The sequence below is a fragment of the Staurois parvus genome, unplaced genomic scaffold (genome assembly GCF_062004578.1).
Source record: "Staurois parvus isolate SC_StPar_1 unplaced genomic scaffold, SC_StPar_1.0 ptg000886l, whole genome shotgun sequence".
NCBI classification, from domain to species: Eukaryota; Metazoa; Chordata; class Amphibia; order Anura; family Ranidae; genus Staurois; species Staurois parvus.
This window is the reverse complement of record NW_028318682.1, coordinates 2,250,309-2,270,213: the sequence shown is the minus strand read 5'-3', so window position 1 is coordinate 2,270,213 and position 19,905 is coordinate 2,250,309. Positions and strand designations below refer to the sequence as shown.

The following is a 19,905-nucleotide window of genomic DNA, read 5'->3' as shown; positions in this document are numbered from 1 at the left end:
ACACAGGTTAGTCAGCATAGGTATTAGAATTATTTAGATGGAATTTCACTTTAAGGTATATTTCTCCTTGCACTTTTGTATCTCTGTCTATTGATTCAATTCTAAATAATATTATTTAAACCTTGGCGCCCCTTAAGGGTTTCAGATGCCGGGAGGCGGGGTGGGGTTTTAAGGTCATGTGACCGCCATGATTTGCCGTCACGGCGGTCACCTGATCGGGAAAGTTCCTGATTCAAAGAGGAGATTGGGACCTTTCCGTGAGTACATGTGTGCTGGTAGCACGCTCTCAGATCATATGTTTTTCTTAACTGCATGCAAATGTGCGCCCGTTCGACGTCAAGGCCCAGATGCACATTTGCATACGGCCAGTGTGAAGAGGTTAATATTATACATTTACCACCTATAATGTTTTGTATTGTTACGTGTCGCTGTCACTGTTCTGTCTTTTTTTTTCTCTGGCTTTCTGTCCTCCGTCTTGAGTTCCCGATATCTCCTACTTGTGTAAAGTTTGTCCTACCAGGAGTTTGAAAAAAGAAAAGAACTATATAAAAATATCTAAAATACACCGCTGAGGGAAATATAAAGATAGCATAAAGGATGGCCAATCAATCAAACTGTGAGCAAAGCACTACAAGGGGACTGTTTCTAGGCCCCGGCTGGCACATGAAGGAATTCTAGCCGCTCTGGGCTCTACCTTAGATAGAGAGAAAGTAATATAGTTTCAGCTTTCCTTCTTTCTTTTTTTTTTTTTTAAATCAACTCGCTTTGACCTGTGATCTTTAAACAGGCTCTGATATACCATGAAGAAAAATAAAAAGAGCTGTCCTTTTATCAGGCTATTTGATCTTTTTTCCAAGGTTATATGTTAAAAAAGAGAGTTTTGTTCTAAAAATATATTGTTCCCTTCAGGCACTAAAAGGAAGACCTCAGTGACATCGCTTTGAAAACAGAATACAAGACAAGATAGACAGACAAAATGGTTAGAGCGTAAGGAACGGGGTTGGGGGGGGGCTTCCAGATCTTGCGCACGAAGCCAGCAGCCATCCTTAAGGAGTTTTCCTGTGTAAAACGCTAAATAACTTCAGAATCAAGATATTGCCTGCATTGGGAAGTGTGAATTAGTGCTCGTGTGAGCTTTTTTAAAGCCTCAGATCATTATGTGTGACTGTCAGCATCAGACACGCCTGAAAAAGTAAACAAATAGTAAGAGAATTTGGTCATGAGGAGAAAAAAAAAGATAGGGGGGAAAAAAAGCATTATGTTATTTTGAAAAAAATATATATATTATTTTCAACAAACTTTATATAAAAGACACTGAGATGTTTGATTTTCAAAAAGTGTCTGAAAGGCAAAATAGGTCACCTGCAGTGGCCAGTCAGAGTCTTGCTTTCCGGTTTTAGCCCATACTGTAAAAAATGAAAGCTGTAGTCTGATTGGCTTCAAGGGGCTACCAATCTTGAGATGGTTTTCAGACACTTTTCGAATTAGCGCCATTGAGATCACACATGATGGAGTAATTTCAGCCTGATTTAATGGCACAAAGCAAAGAAGAATGATGAGCAGGTACATAGCAACCAATCAAATTTCAGCATCTATCAGCTTCACCAATCTAAACTTGAGGAAGCTGATTTGTGGTTGATTGCTACTGGTTACTGCACAGCAACACCCTCTGCCATTTACGTCAGCAGCCCAGCTACCTACATTCTCTAGGATGTCAAAAGTCTAAACTGAATATATTGAAAGCTTCCCACATTAGATGAGAATTTGTTCATATACATTTTTTTCTGCAGCTCTTTACAGAGAACACTGAATTAATCTTTAAAGTGATGACACTTTGACGGGCCCCTAAAAAATTATTTACAACCTAGGATACGAAAGAGAGTTGTATTACAATTGACCAATATGTAAAAGTTTAAAAGGATTCTAACAGAATATATAAATAATATAACTAGATACATGAAAGTGTACATAAATTGAAGTTGGTAAGCCAGGAAATAACACACATAGCAATCTTCCTATCTAACTTAAGTGGCAGAAAAATTATAGAAATTGCCAGACCAGCAAAGTTGCCCAATAATCATCTGTATTCGATAAAATGTCAAAGATTCTACCTGAATTGACCTAACTGAAGTCAGACCATTACAGCATACATTTTGATTGGGTGCTATTTGCACCCATCCTAAAATGATAAAGTATTGCATGTGGGCACTTTTACAAACATTATTTATTTATTTAAGTAATTAATTTGTATTAGTTTAAGAAGATAGGGGAAAGAAAATACAATATGTTATATATAAAGTAAGAAAGATAAAATCACAGAATATATGGAGATGTAGTAATATATACATGAGTAATGACTCATAACTAAAATAATAGTGTACAATCATTATGCAAAGGAATGGGAAGTAGAAGCTGGAAAGACATACTGAAAAAAGGGCAACTTATGGATTTTAATTAAAAAAGAAAAAATGTGAGTATATCATAAGTGTGGTATCAAAGTTTGGGGGCAGAAAAGATGAAATGCAAGGGGACCATATTTTTTCATATTTGTGGGAATTGTCACAAAGAATTGCAGCAAGTGTTTCATTTATTTATTTTATTTTAAATATATATTATTTATTTAATTATTATTATTATTATTGTGTATTTATTTTTTAAATGTGTATTTTTATAGCTATTGGGGTTTCTTTTACATAATGCAGATTTTTGGTTTTAATGCGGTATTAAACCCAAAACCAAAAGTGTGTTCAGCAAAAGTATCACTTGAAGGGTTGAGACAAACCTTTAAACACTGACAGGGGTACTTACAATGACCAGCTTTTATTAATTTATGTAAAATCTTTATCAAAAAAGGAAAAACAACTGTTTCTGTAACTGCTTAAAAAGAGTTAACTGGAGTTTGAATTGAATTTTTAGTCAAGTCCATCCAAAATCTGCCAGTATATCTAACTCTACCCTATCCCCAGATTAACAATGTTGCTGTTCATAGGTGTCTCCTCCATTTACAGTGAAGTGTGTTACTGGACCAGCTAAAATAAAAGGGGAGAAAAGCCTTAAAAAAGAAGAATAATGCATCCAACCATATTTAATGATTGGTAGGATGCATTAAACATTTTTCTCTTGACGTGAGCTACTTTTTTAAGTTTAGTGGTTCTAAAGAAGACATCTAAAACAAAAAATACAGTATTCCAAAATGAAAACTGACACTGGCATGCTAACTTACTGAAAACGTTTTCTTGGTTACATCTGTTTTTTTTAGCAGATAAATGGATTTCAGGTCTTATTTTGGAAGAATCTCCTTAGTTACTGGGAACAACAAGTATTTATATCTACCTATAATAGGGAATATTACCATTTTGTAAAAGGAACTTGCCTATCCAATCTAAAATATCTAAAACTAAATAAAACACCAAGTACAAATGTTTACTTTATAAAAAAAAATTTCGATGTTTTTCTAAATGCAGGCAATCACTGAAATCAAGTGAGATATTTACAAGACACATTATTCAGGTCAATGTCCCTCAAGGTAGGTGGATTGGCAGCATTCACATTAACATGACAGATGGCACCTGCTTAGCAAATTCAGTGTTGTCACATCTAATGGAAGCCTTTATGTTGATTCTCTACCAGCAGGACATAATGGTGCTTCCCCTTTGAGCTAGTGGTTAGAAAAACCTGATTAACCTCATTCACTAATATATAAGGACATAGCTTCATGTACCCTTACATAAAGTATACTGACATTTGCAACACATTCACAACATTCATACATGCCCTCATATAACAAAATCCAGCAATGTCTATGGGGATTAGCTACTAAAGGAAAACAAAAGTACCCTTTCACTAAGGTCACATTTATAATAATAGTGACCTGTTTTTTACCTATTTGCTGTTATGCATTATTTGTTAATGACGCAAGGGTAGTTGGGATAGGATGTTTACTTAACATGACAAAGGCATGATAGGAGATGGGAGCAAGTCATACAGAAGTTCCAATCCTTCTCTAAACAATCTGAAACAACAGTTTGGCAAAAGTTCCACTTTAAAGCAGAACTCCAGGTAGCTATAAAAGACAAATGAATGCAGCACTGCACTCATTAATGCATAATTAAAATGTTTATTTTTTTTAAAGTGTTACTAAACCCACAACAGTAAAATCAGTCTGTATATGCAGTAAAGCATGCTTGTTATACTCACTGTGGAACCTAAGGGGTTATCCTCTGCATTGAGTAAACAGGCTGTTTGATCCTGACTTCTCTGCCCCTCCTCTTGTTCAAATATCCATGCTGATAAGACAGATTGAACCTGTAGCCCTTCTGCATATGCTCAGTTTAGTGTGTATTACTAGAGAATTTTTTTTTTTCTTGGGAGAGCGCATGTAATCAGCACAGGGCCAATCACTGTCCAGATAGAGATTAGGGGTTTTGCATTCTTCTAGGGCAGAAAGAAAACTCCTCCTACAAGCTTTAACCAGTGCTCTGCTGAAGTCACAAGACTGCTCTAACTGTTGATGAGAAAAGGTATGTAGCAGTTTATATTTACTAAAATAATTGCATTTCCATGCGCTGTGTACTGTGGAAGACCAGATATTTGTGAATGCAGGGTCCTGGGTTTAGTAATACTTTAAATACATGCAGTATAAAGACCTGAATATGAACTAGTATCAGCCTCCTGCATACATCTATACAGCAGAATTAAGTAGACAAGAGTAGAAACAGAACAAGGAGCCCATCAGATGTGCTGTTGTGCCTGGGACATGCTGACAGTAGAGAACAGAGTGATAGAGAGATGAACTTATCAGTCTTCTGCTTCTCCTTAACCTGTTCAGTTACAAGCTGGGAAATGATAAAACCGCTGTTATTTACAGTAACTGCAGCAAAGGAAAGCAGCTCACTAGGCTTGCCAGACATGTAAAAGAGACAGGCTGGACAGAAATGCAAACCTTTGGTAGGAAAAATAGCTCCCATATACTGTATGTATTTCAGATGTGTATTTACCTGTTTGCCTGGAGCTCCGCTTTAAACCATCTAACTCTTGAATTCTAACACTGACCGTTACACTCAGCAATAACTAACACAATTTCTTCCTAGTTTTTCCGCTCTGCAGTTCCATGAAAAATTCCACCCAGCAAGCAAAGCTCACGTCTTCGGATAACATCTGTCTACTCAATAATCTTTATTTTTTAAACAGTGCATCCAGGAAACATTATAATCATTCTCCTTGTATTTGATTTTGTTGTAACCTGAAACGACTGCTTGCTTTTATTCCAGCAATGATAAATGCATTATTTGGCTTCTGCAAGATGGGTCTAGCTTTTAAGAGGGCAGAGTTCGTCAGAACCACTGTGAAGTCAGCAAGTAACTACGGGAAAGTATACTTCATGGGAAACACTCTGCCTGCCCTGGGAAAGACAATATCTGAGCATTAAATTGGTTCTAGTTAATTAGAGCAGCTAATTACCAGAATTTTAGAAGTGCTTTTCTGTAAGTAGGTACTACCGAATCAGCTGCTATTTTCTTATTATGGCAGTGGATTCCTGTACAAAACACTTCAAATCTGCATTAAAACTTCATCCGGAAAGATTCATTTGCATAAGTAAAAAGTTGAGATCTAGATAATACAATTATTTCTTAAGCATGGTAGCTTTTAGAGTTTCCTTTTTTCTTTAGCTGATGGAAGAATCCCCAGCATGCCAAAGGCTCAAAAAGAGGAAACCATTATTCCACATTGTTGGGGCAACACATTGAAGAATATTGGAAGTTCTCGGTTGAATAATTCACTTTGAACTTGTGAAACTAATGGTTTTTGAAGGGTATTAAAAGGGCTGGGCTCCTAGGTGATTTATAGGTCATGTTCCTCTGGATCTATAATCTATCCACAAAATGGTTTCCTTAGTACCATGAAATGGCAATATCTGCTAGTACCATGGCAAGTTGCAATCTATTGTTAGGGCCTGCGCCAATGGAATTAGTTTCACATCAGTTTGAGATACTTCTGAGATCATTCAAAATTTTTTACCATTACAATTGATCTCTTTTTGAGTTGAATTTCAACTGCTTCAAGTGGTTTTTGTATACCCAGAGGCTTTCTTGAAACCTGCTTGGTGCAAACAAAAGCTTGAAGACACGTGTCCTTACTTATCCAAAATGGCCTTCTTTCTGTTTTTATGATATCATTAGCTCCTAGAAAACTATTATTCTGCTCTGTCGTTAGTAAACAAGAATCGGGTGCTATATTGATGACATTATATCCTTGTTAAATTATTGGCTAAAACAAATACACAAAAACAGCTCAAATATGTTATATACCCCCTACTGTTTACCCATTCTCTGCACAGGTAAGGAGGGCAAAACACTTTTGTAAGTCTACTTATTTTCAGACACCATTTCCCTGTTATAGCTCTAGCAGATCAGTATTTTTTTGTGTTGGCACTATTTTATCCTGGTGCAAGTGTTACAGTTTGGCACCTTTACTTTGGGGCGTTGATAAAGAAAAAAGGGCTTATGTTAGTATTAGGGGTTGGTGAAGGGTCAGATTAGGGTCAAGGGTTAAGTTGATAAGTTAAGATAAGAGTTTACAGAGGGTATTTTAGTGTTAAGAGATTGTGTAGTTTAGGAAGTTATGTGGGCATTTAGGTTAAGGGTTTACTTTCAACCTGTTAACATTGTTTAATTTTATAGATTAAATGTGAGATTTCAGGTGAGGGTCAGGATTAGTTGTTAAGGTGAGTTTAAGGAAAGGTGAAAGATCTGGGTTAATTTGTTACACAATTTAATTTTGACTTAACTTAATCAGTGCCGGGCTGCCGATGCCAAAAACCAAAGCACAGCTCTTTCTGCTTGCACATTGTACTAACACTGAGCTGGTAACATTCATCCTGAACTCTCTTACTGCTCTAAGTCTAGCTAAGTATCTTCCCTTAGCTCATCTACTTACACACTAGCCATTCCCATTGCAAATCTAATCTCAGCTTTCAGATGTACTATGGTAAATTAACATAAATACAGACATAATTCCACTGACTGAATGAAGAATATTTCATGATGTTTAATGGCATACATACGTGTATAAACTGGGCTTGAAGATATTTGTCTGTGGATGTTTTCTAAAATTAATTTAGTCCACAATATAGCTGCCCTGATTAGTACCTAAACCTAGTAAACCTATTGCAGCCTAAACTATGCTGAAGATAATACCATTGAAATGGCAGCACCTGTAATGGTCCTTTAACCAATCCCTGTGGAGCTCCTTGGATCCTAGGCCTTACCTAATGTCATTCAACTGTCAAATGGCAAAGCTGCTACTTCCCTAAGACTCCATTGGGTGGAGTTTAGCATTGGGAGAGGCAGGGCTTAATATAGAATCAATCGTGCGGCCTTAGCCAAAGTACCTCAAATCTACCTTATGCACTTAGTAGACCAGGACAAGTTTACCTTAAGTGACAAATACACAATAAATTAACTTTTGTGAAATTAATATGGCTTATGAGCTCTGTTTCTAATATTACTATTTAAAAAAAACAGTGAGTATCTCTCTTCAGCATAGTTTTGTAATACCGTTATTTTCTTGAGTAGATGGTGCATATGATGAAGGGTAGAACATGAATTAACTGACTGACTGACTGAACTGATAAATCCCATTCTGTTACTGCTGTAGTGTCACAACATTCCGCGGCATCAAGCCATCTATAAAATTAAATTCTTTTATTTGCATTCTCTTTCAACCAGGTTTGTTCTAGCCCATAGCCGATGTGCCCAGTGTGGAAAGTGTCTTTGTTATCTCAAATTACATTTATAAACAATTTAAGCCCTATGAGGCATAGTTGCATTGCCTTCTAAATCCCTCACACTGAGCCCAGAGCAATAGCTTCTAAGGGAAAAGAGGCAGAAACTTTTTAATGGAAACAGTAAGAAGGCCGAGGGATTCTACTTCTCTTCATTCCAGTTACTGTTTGCTTTTCCGTAAATTAAATATACAGTTGCTCTTAGCCCTTAATACCTGAGTCCTATTCGGCTAAAGGAACTTGAATATTTTTTTTTTATATATATATTTTCTGCATTTTTATTTCTTCTGGAGCAATTTAGCTTGCAATTACTAGAGCAGCCATGGTTTTAAAAGCATGAAGATCATGTCCTAAAGGAAGTATCATTCCTAATCATAAAGGTGGGTTTTACATTTCTCTTGTTTTTAACCTCTATATGTTTGAAATGTTGGCTTGTGTAAGTTTGCATAACATGGCTGCCAGCAACATATACAACAAGAGACATCAGTGATGCAATTTCTTTGTAACTGTAACACTTTCCAGTACTTATACAATGTGGCTAATCAAGCACAACTAGAGATAAGGAAATGAACAAAAATTGTATTTACTGGCCAACTAAGTATTTTTTGCATTTTACTTTTAAAGAAAATTCAAAGAATTCTGGCTTGAAGAATCAGTCCAAAAACAAAACTACGAAGGGCGTTCAAGTCAAACCGGGACTTTTAGTTTTACTGGTATAAAAAGGGATGCTAGCGTTGAGGTACTACATGCAGTAGTAAGTGGCAAGTAACTAATAGGTGGTGCACGTGTCACGTGCAAATACAGAAACCAATTAATCAAAATGGTAAACAATAGTGTCAGTATGTGCATGGAACAGCATGTAGTGATGAAGTTTCTTATGAACGTAGGTGTAAAACCCACGGATATCTACAGAAGACTTCAAGCACAGTGATGGGACACTCAGCCGCAGTAAGACATTTGAATGGTGTAAACATTTTGAAGATGGCCATATCTCCATCAGTGGTGATCCTGGCCATGGTGGTTCCCAGCTCAAAGCAGTCATTCCTGTGAACATTCAGTGTGTGGAACACCTGGTCCAGGATAATTGACGCATAACACATAACCTGTTGTGAAATTGCACAAGAGAAAATTTTCAGCACTGATGACGAAGTGAAGCAAGCTGTCCTAGGATGGTTCAGACGTACTGATGAACCTTTCTATGCCAAAGCTTTCCAGGCATTAGTGAAAGCAGTAGTAAACCACTGACAAAAAAAAAAAAGTCCCCTACATGGTAATGTCATAATATGCTAGTATGCATTGCATACCAGCACATTATGTAAAACTTACCTTATACCAAAGCCCTCCAGCAGCGTGCTGTCACTGCTGTAGAGGTTTCCATCTTCACCTGTCTTCCTTCGGGGTTCATGAGCTCATTCCTATTGGCAGGCCGGGCCACAATGACGTCCCGGGCCACGGCACAAAGCTCTTAACTAACGGCAGGGGTATGCCGCTCCTTAAGAGTGCATGTGCCGGATTAAATGAAGAGAGACTATCTCCTAAATGGTGCACATTTAGGAGATATTCATTTTACTTACAGGTAACCTTTATTATAAGCTTACCTGTAGGTAAAATTAAAAAACAGAGTTTACAACCACTTTAAACGCTGGGATAAGTGTATAAATGTAGCAATGGAGTATGCTGAAAAATGAATGCAGTTTCCACTCCTTATTATACAAACTCAAAAGTCCTGGTTTGATTTGAAATCCCCTTGCAGTAGAGCCAAGCCATAGAAAGATGACGACCTCCTATTCTACTCTGTGCCAAGTGTGTCAACCCTTTAAACCACTTCAGCTACTTTATCACATCTTCTCTGATGTCTTATTGATGCACAATATACCGAACCTTTAGAAATAAATACATAGGTAGTATCAAGGAGACTACAGGAAATATTATGGGTTTGGTTTATTAAAGGCAATTAGGCTGTTCACTTTCCAAGGGAATTTTCATAGTTATATAGTTAGTCTGGCTGAAAAAAGACAAAAGTCCATCAAGTTCAACCATAAAAAAAAAAAGTTATAATCCTACACCCACAGTTGATCCAGAGGATCTTATCTTACTGTGGTGAAAATCCACTTTGCAAAGAATAACCAATCATGCGTAAGGAAAAAAAGTATTAGTGCTTGCACATGATTGGAAGATGGAAGTCCAAACAGCTTTACTTCGTTTACTAAACTAAAGGAAAATTCCATTGCAAAGTGAAGAGCCTAGTTGCCTTTACTAAATCAACCTCTATAGCTCTGGCTAATTCTTCCTAAATTTAACATGCTATGCATTGACAGAAGACCATCAAGCTGCAAAAAAAGTATTAAGAAAGCTCATTGCCAGGAGCAAAGGCTGTCTTACTGCTGCTTCTTTTCCCCCTAGCATACCTATCCCTTTGGTTCTGCTGCTCCCTCTTTTTCTGACAAATACTGACAATTAACATGTACTAATGCAAATAGAACATTGGTACACAGTAACTGTCTTCAAACATTACAATGTACAATATCGTGTCACCAAATTGACGCAAAGCAGAGAGACACTGATACAATGGCAATAACTGTGGGAGCAACAGTTAACCTACAGCAATGGCTGTGATCATGGAATGTATTAAATGTAGAGCCTATTTTTATATAGAGACTATATAAAGGAAATGTTTCTTCTTGAGTTTTCCATAATTTTCAACTGGCGCTATTTCTTCAAGGCAATTTTTATGGCCACAAGTTGCTGGACATTTACATATCACACCTATATGAAATTGTTGGATATCCCTTTTCAAAATCTCACTCAAATTAAGTAACTCTGATATTTGTGAATTTCCTACAATCAACTGTCAGTTCATAGTAGCTGGAAAGTATAAACAAAGCAAGGTAGAGCATAAGTCATGTTGGGGTATTTTTCATCAAACTACAAGATTTCTGAGGAAATCAACTAATTTAAAGGATTTTTACAAAAATATTATTGGAAATCACCTCTTTAGTAGTTTGAAAACATTAATATGAAACTTGATTGGTTAATATGGCTTACCACACTGAATGCTTGTTTTAATGAGCCTTTGAAGGAAGTGCATAATAAAAAAAGTATGCTACTTATTCAAAAGAACAGTGCAGTTAGCTAAGTCCTAAATACAATGGCAGTATCCACAGAATCCAATCAGGATCCTTCAGTTCACTAAAGTCACTCCAAAGTGATTTCCAATCGGATTTTCTGAACTCTTGCTCCTTGCACTATTAACAGAATATGCCTTTAAGTCATAATTATTTAATATAGAAATAAAAAGACACAAGTGTAGAACAAGGTAACAGTTTCTCTCTAAAAGAGTTAACAGAAACTAAAGGATTTTGAAAATTTCTGAACTTTTAGATCTCTCTCAAGAAAGTTTCCCATTTGTTCACATTCAGAAACGATAAATCTTAAAGAATGGGTAGGGAAGCAAGAACAAAAATAAATAAATTAAAAAAAAACTGTGCAGAGATGGTAGAAAAGTGGATGTGGGATAAAAAGAGCTCGTAAAGTAAACTTTGTCAGAAACCTCCATCAAACATTTCATTATAAATCAAAAGACCTCTCTATCTCTTTCTCTTTGAGCGTGAGGAATAAAACACAAATTCAAAATTTCATTCATTTTTTTTTCTTCTTACAGAATAAAGCTTTGCAAGGCAGACAGATGTGACAGCTTACTGAATATGCTAAAATTTACTTTCATATGTAACTGAACTTAGTTTTCATCTGAAAAGCCTTATACTGTGTGCTGTATCAGCTACAGCAAACATTAAAAGTATACTGTGCAAATAAGAATGAGAATCTATTTATCTATCAAATCTACATCTCTGCTTATTTCATATCTGTTTGTCTGTGAATGTTGCTGGACCCAAGGACCTGAGGATATGCTCTCCTGCTTGGTACTCTGGGTCTGTTGCACAGGCAGCCATAGAGGAACTGATCTTCCATCAAACATTGCCTACATAGATCTGGTGCTATCATATAGGGGACACTTCGGCACTAACATCAATGTGGGCACTACACTAACCCAGAAATGTAAGGGGGCGCTGTGCCATAGTTCACCAATGTAAGGAGACATTTCTTTGACTACAAATGGAATTGGGTACTTTTACACAGACCATCAATGTAAGTGGGCACTTCACCAATCACAAATATTAGGAGGTTCTTCTTCACTAACCACTAATTTAAGAGGCATTTCATTAATGACTATAAATATAGTGGGACAATTCTCCACTGACAAAAAATGTAGAGGGAATATTTCCCATCGACAACCACTGTAACGGGCTCTTCTCCATTTACTGCCAATTTAATGGCCACTTCTCCACTTATCGCCAGTGTAATGTGGTAGTTCTCCACTGGCTACAAATGTATGCGTATTTTCTTAACAGGACTACCAATGCAAAGAGAACGTTTCCACTCAGCACTCTGCACAGTGCTTACCTCATACTCCCGACTGCACCACTCTACTGTGCATTAAATACTTCTAATCAAACTGCTATTTTGTCTCAATAATTGCCGCTAAGCAGTCCCTATCTATATACATTATGTGTTCCTTTAAGATAGGCTCAGCCAAAGTATTATCTTTGCGGTTATATTCCGTATGCAAAAAACATATGCAATGGAACAGTTCCTTCCTCAAAAAAATTATAGTTTGTCTTGATGTTTTTGTGGGCCTGTAAGACTCTAACTTGTGGCACAGAAATACAAAAGAGAAATATGAGGGAACAAGGACAGTAGAATACATGTGCTCTGTATACAGAAAGTAGGCTCTTTAGCCATGCCCACAATTCTGCATGTGACCACATGTAGCATTCACATTTAACATTTCTGTGTCTTTCTATCTCTTTATCTATCTGGTTTTTTCTCACCTATATACATACGTTTTGAGATGGCCAACTTGGCCTTTTTCATTGATCGATGGAACTGGCACATGACAAGGCTTGGGAGTAACAGCTTATCAAACAGTTAAGAAATCCTGCCCTAATCACTATCTCTACACCAACATGCGCCAGGACATTGTTTCTCCCCCTTTCTTTTCTTAGAACAGTCACACTGTCATGTTTGTGCACCAAGAATCTAAGAGCAGTGCCTGAAGGTACATCTAACCACCCCTGAAAGTCTACTTTCAGCCTTTGGGTACAGTGGTCACCCTAAAGCTGGCCATACATGTGGTGATTTTCAATGAAATATAACCACTTTTGATCTACCAAGAATTAGAAATATGATCTACAGTCATTGCCAGAAACTCATCATCAGAAAGAAATGTACCACCTTTGAGTTTGATTTGGAGGATTGTGAAATTTCACAGCTTTAATATAGCTTATTTAAAGATTGAACTGAAAATACAAAGAAGCTTCAGCAATTTTAGCAAAAGCAATCTGATATTTTCACTGGGTTCAATCAGGGCAAATTCTTATTTCTATGTGGTAATTCGAAACCACAATTTTAAGTCTTTGTTTGCTTTGGAATTTCTGGATCGAATTGACATGTGTATGATGAGCGTCAAAAACTATATAGCTGGATAGTTGCATCAATAAATCCTACTCATTTTGCATAACTGGGAAGAAAAGAAAAGAAAAACTTTGATGGATTTCTCTTGCTAAGTGATAAAATAAATTGAATTTCAAAAGCCTAAACACATAAGAGTAGAAGACTTTCCATAAAACAGGCTAGAGGGTTTCAACCATATTATTAGAGAAGCAAGTAGTCTCTCTACTTGTGTTAAGTGATAATGGCCATCAGACATTGCAGTGAATGCCTATACGGTATCTAATGAAAATGAAACAACAACAACACAAAACAATGCACTAAGCTTTGAATTCCTATTACAGTAGACCTGTCAAGTACATATATTATTTTATAAAGGCACAAAAAGCCTCTCAAGGCATCCAAAGAAAACACTGTTGCCTGTAACAACCAATTATTCTTTCCTTTGCGTTCATATAATACACTGTGATGAATCTGGCTCGCTAACAACAAAAAAACGTTCTTCCTTATAACGCCAATGATCAAGGCCCAGAAAGTGATGATATGTTCAATTACTCACTGTATTAATACGCAAAATAAGGCACATTGATAGAACTAGACTTATATTCTGTGTGTTTTTTCCCAAAGTAGAGTAATGCTCCAGTTTCCAAACTACTCTTGTTTTCATATCTCTCCCATTGTATTATTGTGCCAAAGTCTAGTCCAGCAGGATAACCTAAATCCATTTTGAACCACCATAACATCTTATGAGTGCAACACTGGCTATGTGTTACAGCTATATAACTCCTTCTAGAATTCCCTTCTAAACATTTCTAATTAGTTATCTTTTAGGACCGCCATGTCAATCAATGTCACTTTGCAGAGCTAGATACATGAGATCATTGATCTTTTTAGCTGTGTGCAAGGATGGCATTCCAATCACCACTGTAAGGGAAGACATTCTTTCCACTGGTCACCAATCTAAGTGGCATTTTTCTCACTGACCCCCAATAATTTGTGTTTTGCAGGGGTTGCTAGAGACCAGGAAATTATTTTATGCGTTTCTCTTGGGTAAAATAATTAAGAAAGGTTGTTCTAGGAAGTGTAAACAACCTGTTTACCGATATACAACAGTCTAGCTGTGCTCCTTAGAACACAATTTTGTCAAAAACATTCCACCATCAACCAGAGGCCCCTGCCTGCCTCCTAACAGTCATATTCCAATTAGTGTGATAGCTCTTGCCTTGGTATATTTTATTCTGGGAAAGAGGTGGAGTGTTTTACAGCTGACAACTCTGATAAAAAACTCAATAGTGAAAAACAATACATCTCAGTTAAGCTTTTACTTATAGTCTATTAGAGGTTTCTCTACATTGCATGAAAACCTGGGCCTTTTCCACCTGGAGGCAAGGGAGAAGCTATGTGTAGAACCGGCAAAAAGTCTTAGGTGCTTTCTGCTCCTAGGTACCCTGTGAAAATAGCGCAGAATTGGCCTGTAAGAAGTTTTCTCAGGGCCTTAGTATTACTTCATTAACACTGAGCTGCTAGGATGCATTTCAGGTGTTGTTTCAAGAAGCACTTAAAGCTGAACTCCACGCAAATAGCCAAATACACCATTGAAATACATATACAATAGCTGCCAAAGGATGTGTATTTATGTCTACTCCTTCCTCAGATTTATACACCCCAGCCAGGCACCAAAGAAAGGTCACTATTCCCACTTTTTCTACTCTAGTTGAACAATAAAGCTTGGTAGCCTTCATCCCTCCAGTCTGAGACTGAACTTGAAATTATATCAGCAAGCTGATTCATTCATCTCTTCTTCTACCAACATGCTTCCTTTCCAGCACATGTACAGGCAGCAGAACTGTATTGGCTCCTTCTCCCCAATAAAAGTGCTTCTGTATAAAGGACCAAAAAATGTCATTATCACAGTGGATTCAGGTGCCTAAATTAGCTGTCCTTAAAATATATTAAATTATTTTTTAATTTAATATCTGTCTTAAAGTCTTAAGGTTTCTGATGGTAGGTCTACTTCTGCACCCCTGGGCCAAAGGTGTGCCTTATTGCTAAACAGCCAATATAGCAAGCAAGTCATCATGTTACATTAAAGGATAAAACACAAACTCTTGGCAGTAACAACACAAAAAAAACAACAAAATAGGACCAGTCCCATTAACGCCCTGAAAGAAAAATTTCACTTCTACAGTGTTAGTTTGGAGAGTATTCAGTATTTCTTGTAAAATTCAGTAATTTTCATAGCAAGCAAAAAAAAAAAAGTAAATGACGTCTCCAACAGCTAGCAAACTCCTGCTTTGGGACTCTGCTCGGGGCTCAGGCTGTAAAGCAAAGAATGCACGAAGATTAATTTAATGGATATTAGTAAAAATAGGTGCTACCCAAAGAACAACTTTCTGATTGGTTTTGCTACTCTGTGGTTTTTGTTCCAAAATGGTACTTGTATAAAGTAATTATTTATTGGGCTGCCATTGCTGACCTCTCCTTTGAGCATGTCATGAGAAAAGTATGCAAACCAGACACAGCCAGGAGACTATCACTTTCTCGAAAGGCCCAGCAATGGAAGCGCCCATATTTTTCTCATGAAAAAGTCACCTTAACAGAGATTTAAATCTAACATAAGGTGGATTGTATAAAAGTGCTAATAATACGTATGTCAGAGATATGTAAAAGTTTCAGTAATTTACCAGAACTGAAGATAAGTGTCAGAGGGGGCATTGGGCCTGATTTACTAAAGTAAATAAACCACAGAAGGGTTAGATGGTTATGGTACATTTGCATCATACCAATACATGCGCCAGGCGAGGGTCACGCACATAGCGTTCATACCCCTGAACACAGTTTGCGCATCCTATGCTGATGTTCAAGGCCTATGCTGCAGTCCTAGCTTGCAATATATGTTGTACATTTAAATGATGCTGCTTTTGTGCCTTGTGCACCAAGAAGGTACTCAATGCAATGTGCAGATCAATGGTTTCCAAAAAATAAATAGTAAAAGAACTAATGTGAGCGGCTCAGTAAGAAATTAAACATGCAAGCACCAAGCTTGACAACATGTCAAAAAACCCTGTAAGATTATGCTGTCATAGGAGAAAGGCAGCGTACAAATGGATATTGGAGCATGTATTCCATACCAAAGCACGCCTGTTAGAAATTCAACATAAAAACTCTGTAGTTGGGTGGGTGCGTCTGCATGGATAGCAGGTGTATAAAAAACTCCGCAAGCATGTGATTTCTTTGCTCATGATCAATGCGTCACTATATAGACATATGCTTTAGTAAATCAGGCCAAATATCTTCCATGCACAATACAGAATTCTTATTGAATATTCAATATGCTAGTCAGTCTGTCTTTGCATAAAAAGGCAGAAAACATAAAGGGCCATTCAAACTTTTCCATTCTAATGCACTGAGTTAATGCATGTGCGTTAATGTGCATTGCATTAAGACAGCCTGTTCATTTGAATGGGCTGCCAACACATCAGAACAGACCAGAAAATGAACATGCGCCTTTATTTGCAATGCACTGTAGTGCATTACAATGAGTTTCAGTGCATTGGGCTACCATTAAAAACTAATGACACTACAACCAACACTGAAATGCATATGTGTAATTGGGCATCAAAACGAATGTTAACAGGGCACGAAAAATCCACAGTTCTGTTAAAATACGGAAACTTCTAAATGTAAAAATGTGTCTTTCTTTACTATACTATATTCTTACTATATTTATTAATCCTAATATATTCACTGATAAAAAAGGGAAAATGGGAAAAAAAACCTTCAAAAATGTAAAATTAAATAGGGAAAATATAATACATCCTAATATTCATGGATTTAAGAGAATAAAAGCTAAATATAGCGATGTAGTGAATAAATCTGACTGCAAAAACTGATCTTACTGTCAAACTGTTCCATTTAGGCAGATATTACATTTAATTAAGGGAACGTACAATTGATTTCTGATGCAAACTGTATTTCAGCTAAAAACAATTAAGAGGATATGTCATGACTGTGCTAAGCTTAGCTCTAAATTACTGACAGCTGAATTATCTTATAAACTGGCTACGAAGGCAATTAGCCGAGGACCTATGAAATACCACAGTGGATGGAAACATATGTTACCATGGGCTTTTTAATATCTCTGATAGTAAATGCCGATATTGCTCTATGTTTATTGGTTTGATACTGACAGAGACACATCTCTCTCATAAATGTTGTCATATCAGGCTTGTGTTTCATTCTCAGTGTATCTGCAGTCCTGAACGCAGTGGAGGCAACCATTCTTTGAGAAAAATAATATAATAAGGAGATGTGGCCTGGTCATGAGGACTTATTAATTTTAATGCTGCAACCAAGGCTACATTTGTATTCACAAGTAAGTGGCCTGGGCCTTTATTGAAGCCAAATTATTATTAGTTGGATGTGTGCCAAGCATCTCCTGGTCTAACAAATTGTGCATATAGATGACCTAGCCATAACAGGCTGCATGTAAGATGTGTCTGGATAGGAACAATTACTAATTCCTTCCTTTCAACCAATTAGCTCTTTTCTTTTTTGGTGTTAGGGAATATTCAATTATGAAGGGGAGACACTGGTTGGTTTTTCTGTACTCAGAAAACATGCAGACCATATTAGCAAATCTGCGGTCAATTCCTTTTCCAGATCTTAAGTCTGTCCCTGAAGGCACTATCACTCGCTCATAAGCAGAAAAGTGATTAAAATATGGCTGCCTCCATCGTATAAAGTCAGCAGGCACACTTCAATAAAACTAAACTAAAAAGCCTTTTTATGGGTAATAAAGAGGCTAAACCTGGACACCAGAAAACAAATACAAACACAGTAGTCCCATTTGCATTACACGTCTCTGAGGGTTCAATTTGAGAGTACATTCAAGAAAACTGGAAAGAATGGCTACTGGCTCTGTGACAAGGAGATTCAGTCTTCACAGACCTGCAAGAAATGGGAAGAAAAGAAAAATAAAATAAAATGAAATAATAAGAAGCCACACATATGCGCCCTACAAAAGAACAGACCAGATCACAGCTGGAAGGGAGGCAAACCTTTTAATCAGGTCCTTGAAATACAAGCTGCAGGAAGATAGAATATTTTGATGGACTTCAAACTCTTTGCCTTCAACAATAATTTTCAGGTCTGTAAACTCTTTCGCTCTACGCTGCTGGTTCAGCTCCTTCAACATTTCTGCAGAACAGAAAAGACAGACATTGCCAGGGTTCCAATTAAGAATTAGTTTTTCTCCTTTTTTTGTTTTGTTTTTTCTTTCTTTTTTGTTTTATTAAACTGAAGATGACGTGAATGCATTTGGAGACATCAGCAACACTGGTACAAAGTAGAAAAAATAACGTAATGAATGGCATCAGACATTTGTGCATTCTTTTTTTTTATCTCTAGATTCTTCATAAAAAAAATAGTACCAAGTTTAGGGCCATTCTGTGTGATGCAGTGCATGTGCCAGGTAAAGGACAATCCCAGGGAACAGGTAACACCTATCAGTGATCTACTAATGCAATTCAGAATCCACTGCAACTGTGCTAATTTCAGAAAGTGTTAAACCTACTTCATTGAGATTTCACATTTGGGGTGTGTCTGCTTCCTGAAGAGCATGCTGTGCAGGTTCCTCTCTTGGTTGTATTGTCAAGCAGGTTTGAATTTGATTGGTGTCTGTAGGAACATCTGAGCCCTGATACTTTGAGCCTAGATTCACACTTGTCTGTTTTTCATTTCCTATGCTTGTCTAAAGCGAGCAATATCTTTTGGCTGTCTAAGGGAGGAACCCTGTTCTTATGGCCAAGAATTTCCATCAGTCTACTGGGCCATAACCACACCAAGTTGCACCGATAAGGGACATGCAGCACTTTCAAAAATGGATGAGTAAAAACCACATAAATGTGAAAAGGCACTCGAGTAAAAGATAGGATTCTTCTTCTTGTGAAATGCAATATGATTTGTGATGGAAGAAAAATTCTACAGATGGTTCACACACCATGTGAGAGATAGCTCATTGGGTGTGTTTGGGTTTACTTCTCCTGCATGGCAAGCAGGTAAGCAAAAGAGGTTAAGGGGTTCCCAGATCACTAAAAAAGCCAGAAATAGGAGTGGGTTGCACTGATGCGCTACAGGTATTCTCAGATATACAACTGAGACTTTTGTTTATTTGATTTTCATTGATGTTTGTGCCCCATTAGAGGGAGATTTCTCTTTATCTCCAGTGAGGACAGAAAATTATTGAAAATCTCACCAAAGTGGACACTTTGGTTTTATTGCTGTCTGTGCCTTCCTGCCCCAGTGACACCAACACCTCCCACCTCCTGTATGGGCGTCAGGGGGGCTAAACTTGGCCTGGGCATCTAGGCTCCAATAAGCTCTGGACACGCAAGAGTTACAATAATTTCAAAGAAAACCTGAATTTATTATATGATTACGTATTTTTATTTTCTCTTTCACTAGTCTTACGCAGGCGAGTCTTAACATAGTATTCCGTCTTCCCTAAATGCACTGTTTCATTCCTATAATTGATTGAAAATAAAGTTCTTTATCCTTGTATTAAAGCTTTAAAGTAGTTTGTCTGAGCTTAGTCCTCTGCACCATTTCTGCTA

At 37.1% G+C, this 19,905-nt stretch overlaps 1 protein-coding gene across 3 annotated transcripts in view; it reads right to left on the bottom strand.

Moving 5' to 3' along the window:
- Positions 1-19,905, bottom strand: part of KLHL29 (kelch like family member 29) — a 1,282,993-nt gene that overhangs the window by 281,529 nt on the left and 981,559 nt on the right. For all 3 annotated transcript variants that reach the window (XM_089656087.1, XM_089656089.1, XM_089656088.1), the window contains one exon: positions 18,352-18,490. In XM_089656087.1, coding sequence (XP_089512213.1) covers positions 18,352-18,490 — 139 coding nt within the window. The remainder of the gene's footprint in view (positions 1-18,351; positions 18,491-19,905) is intronic.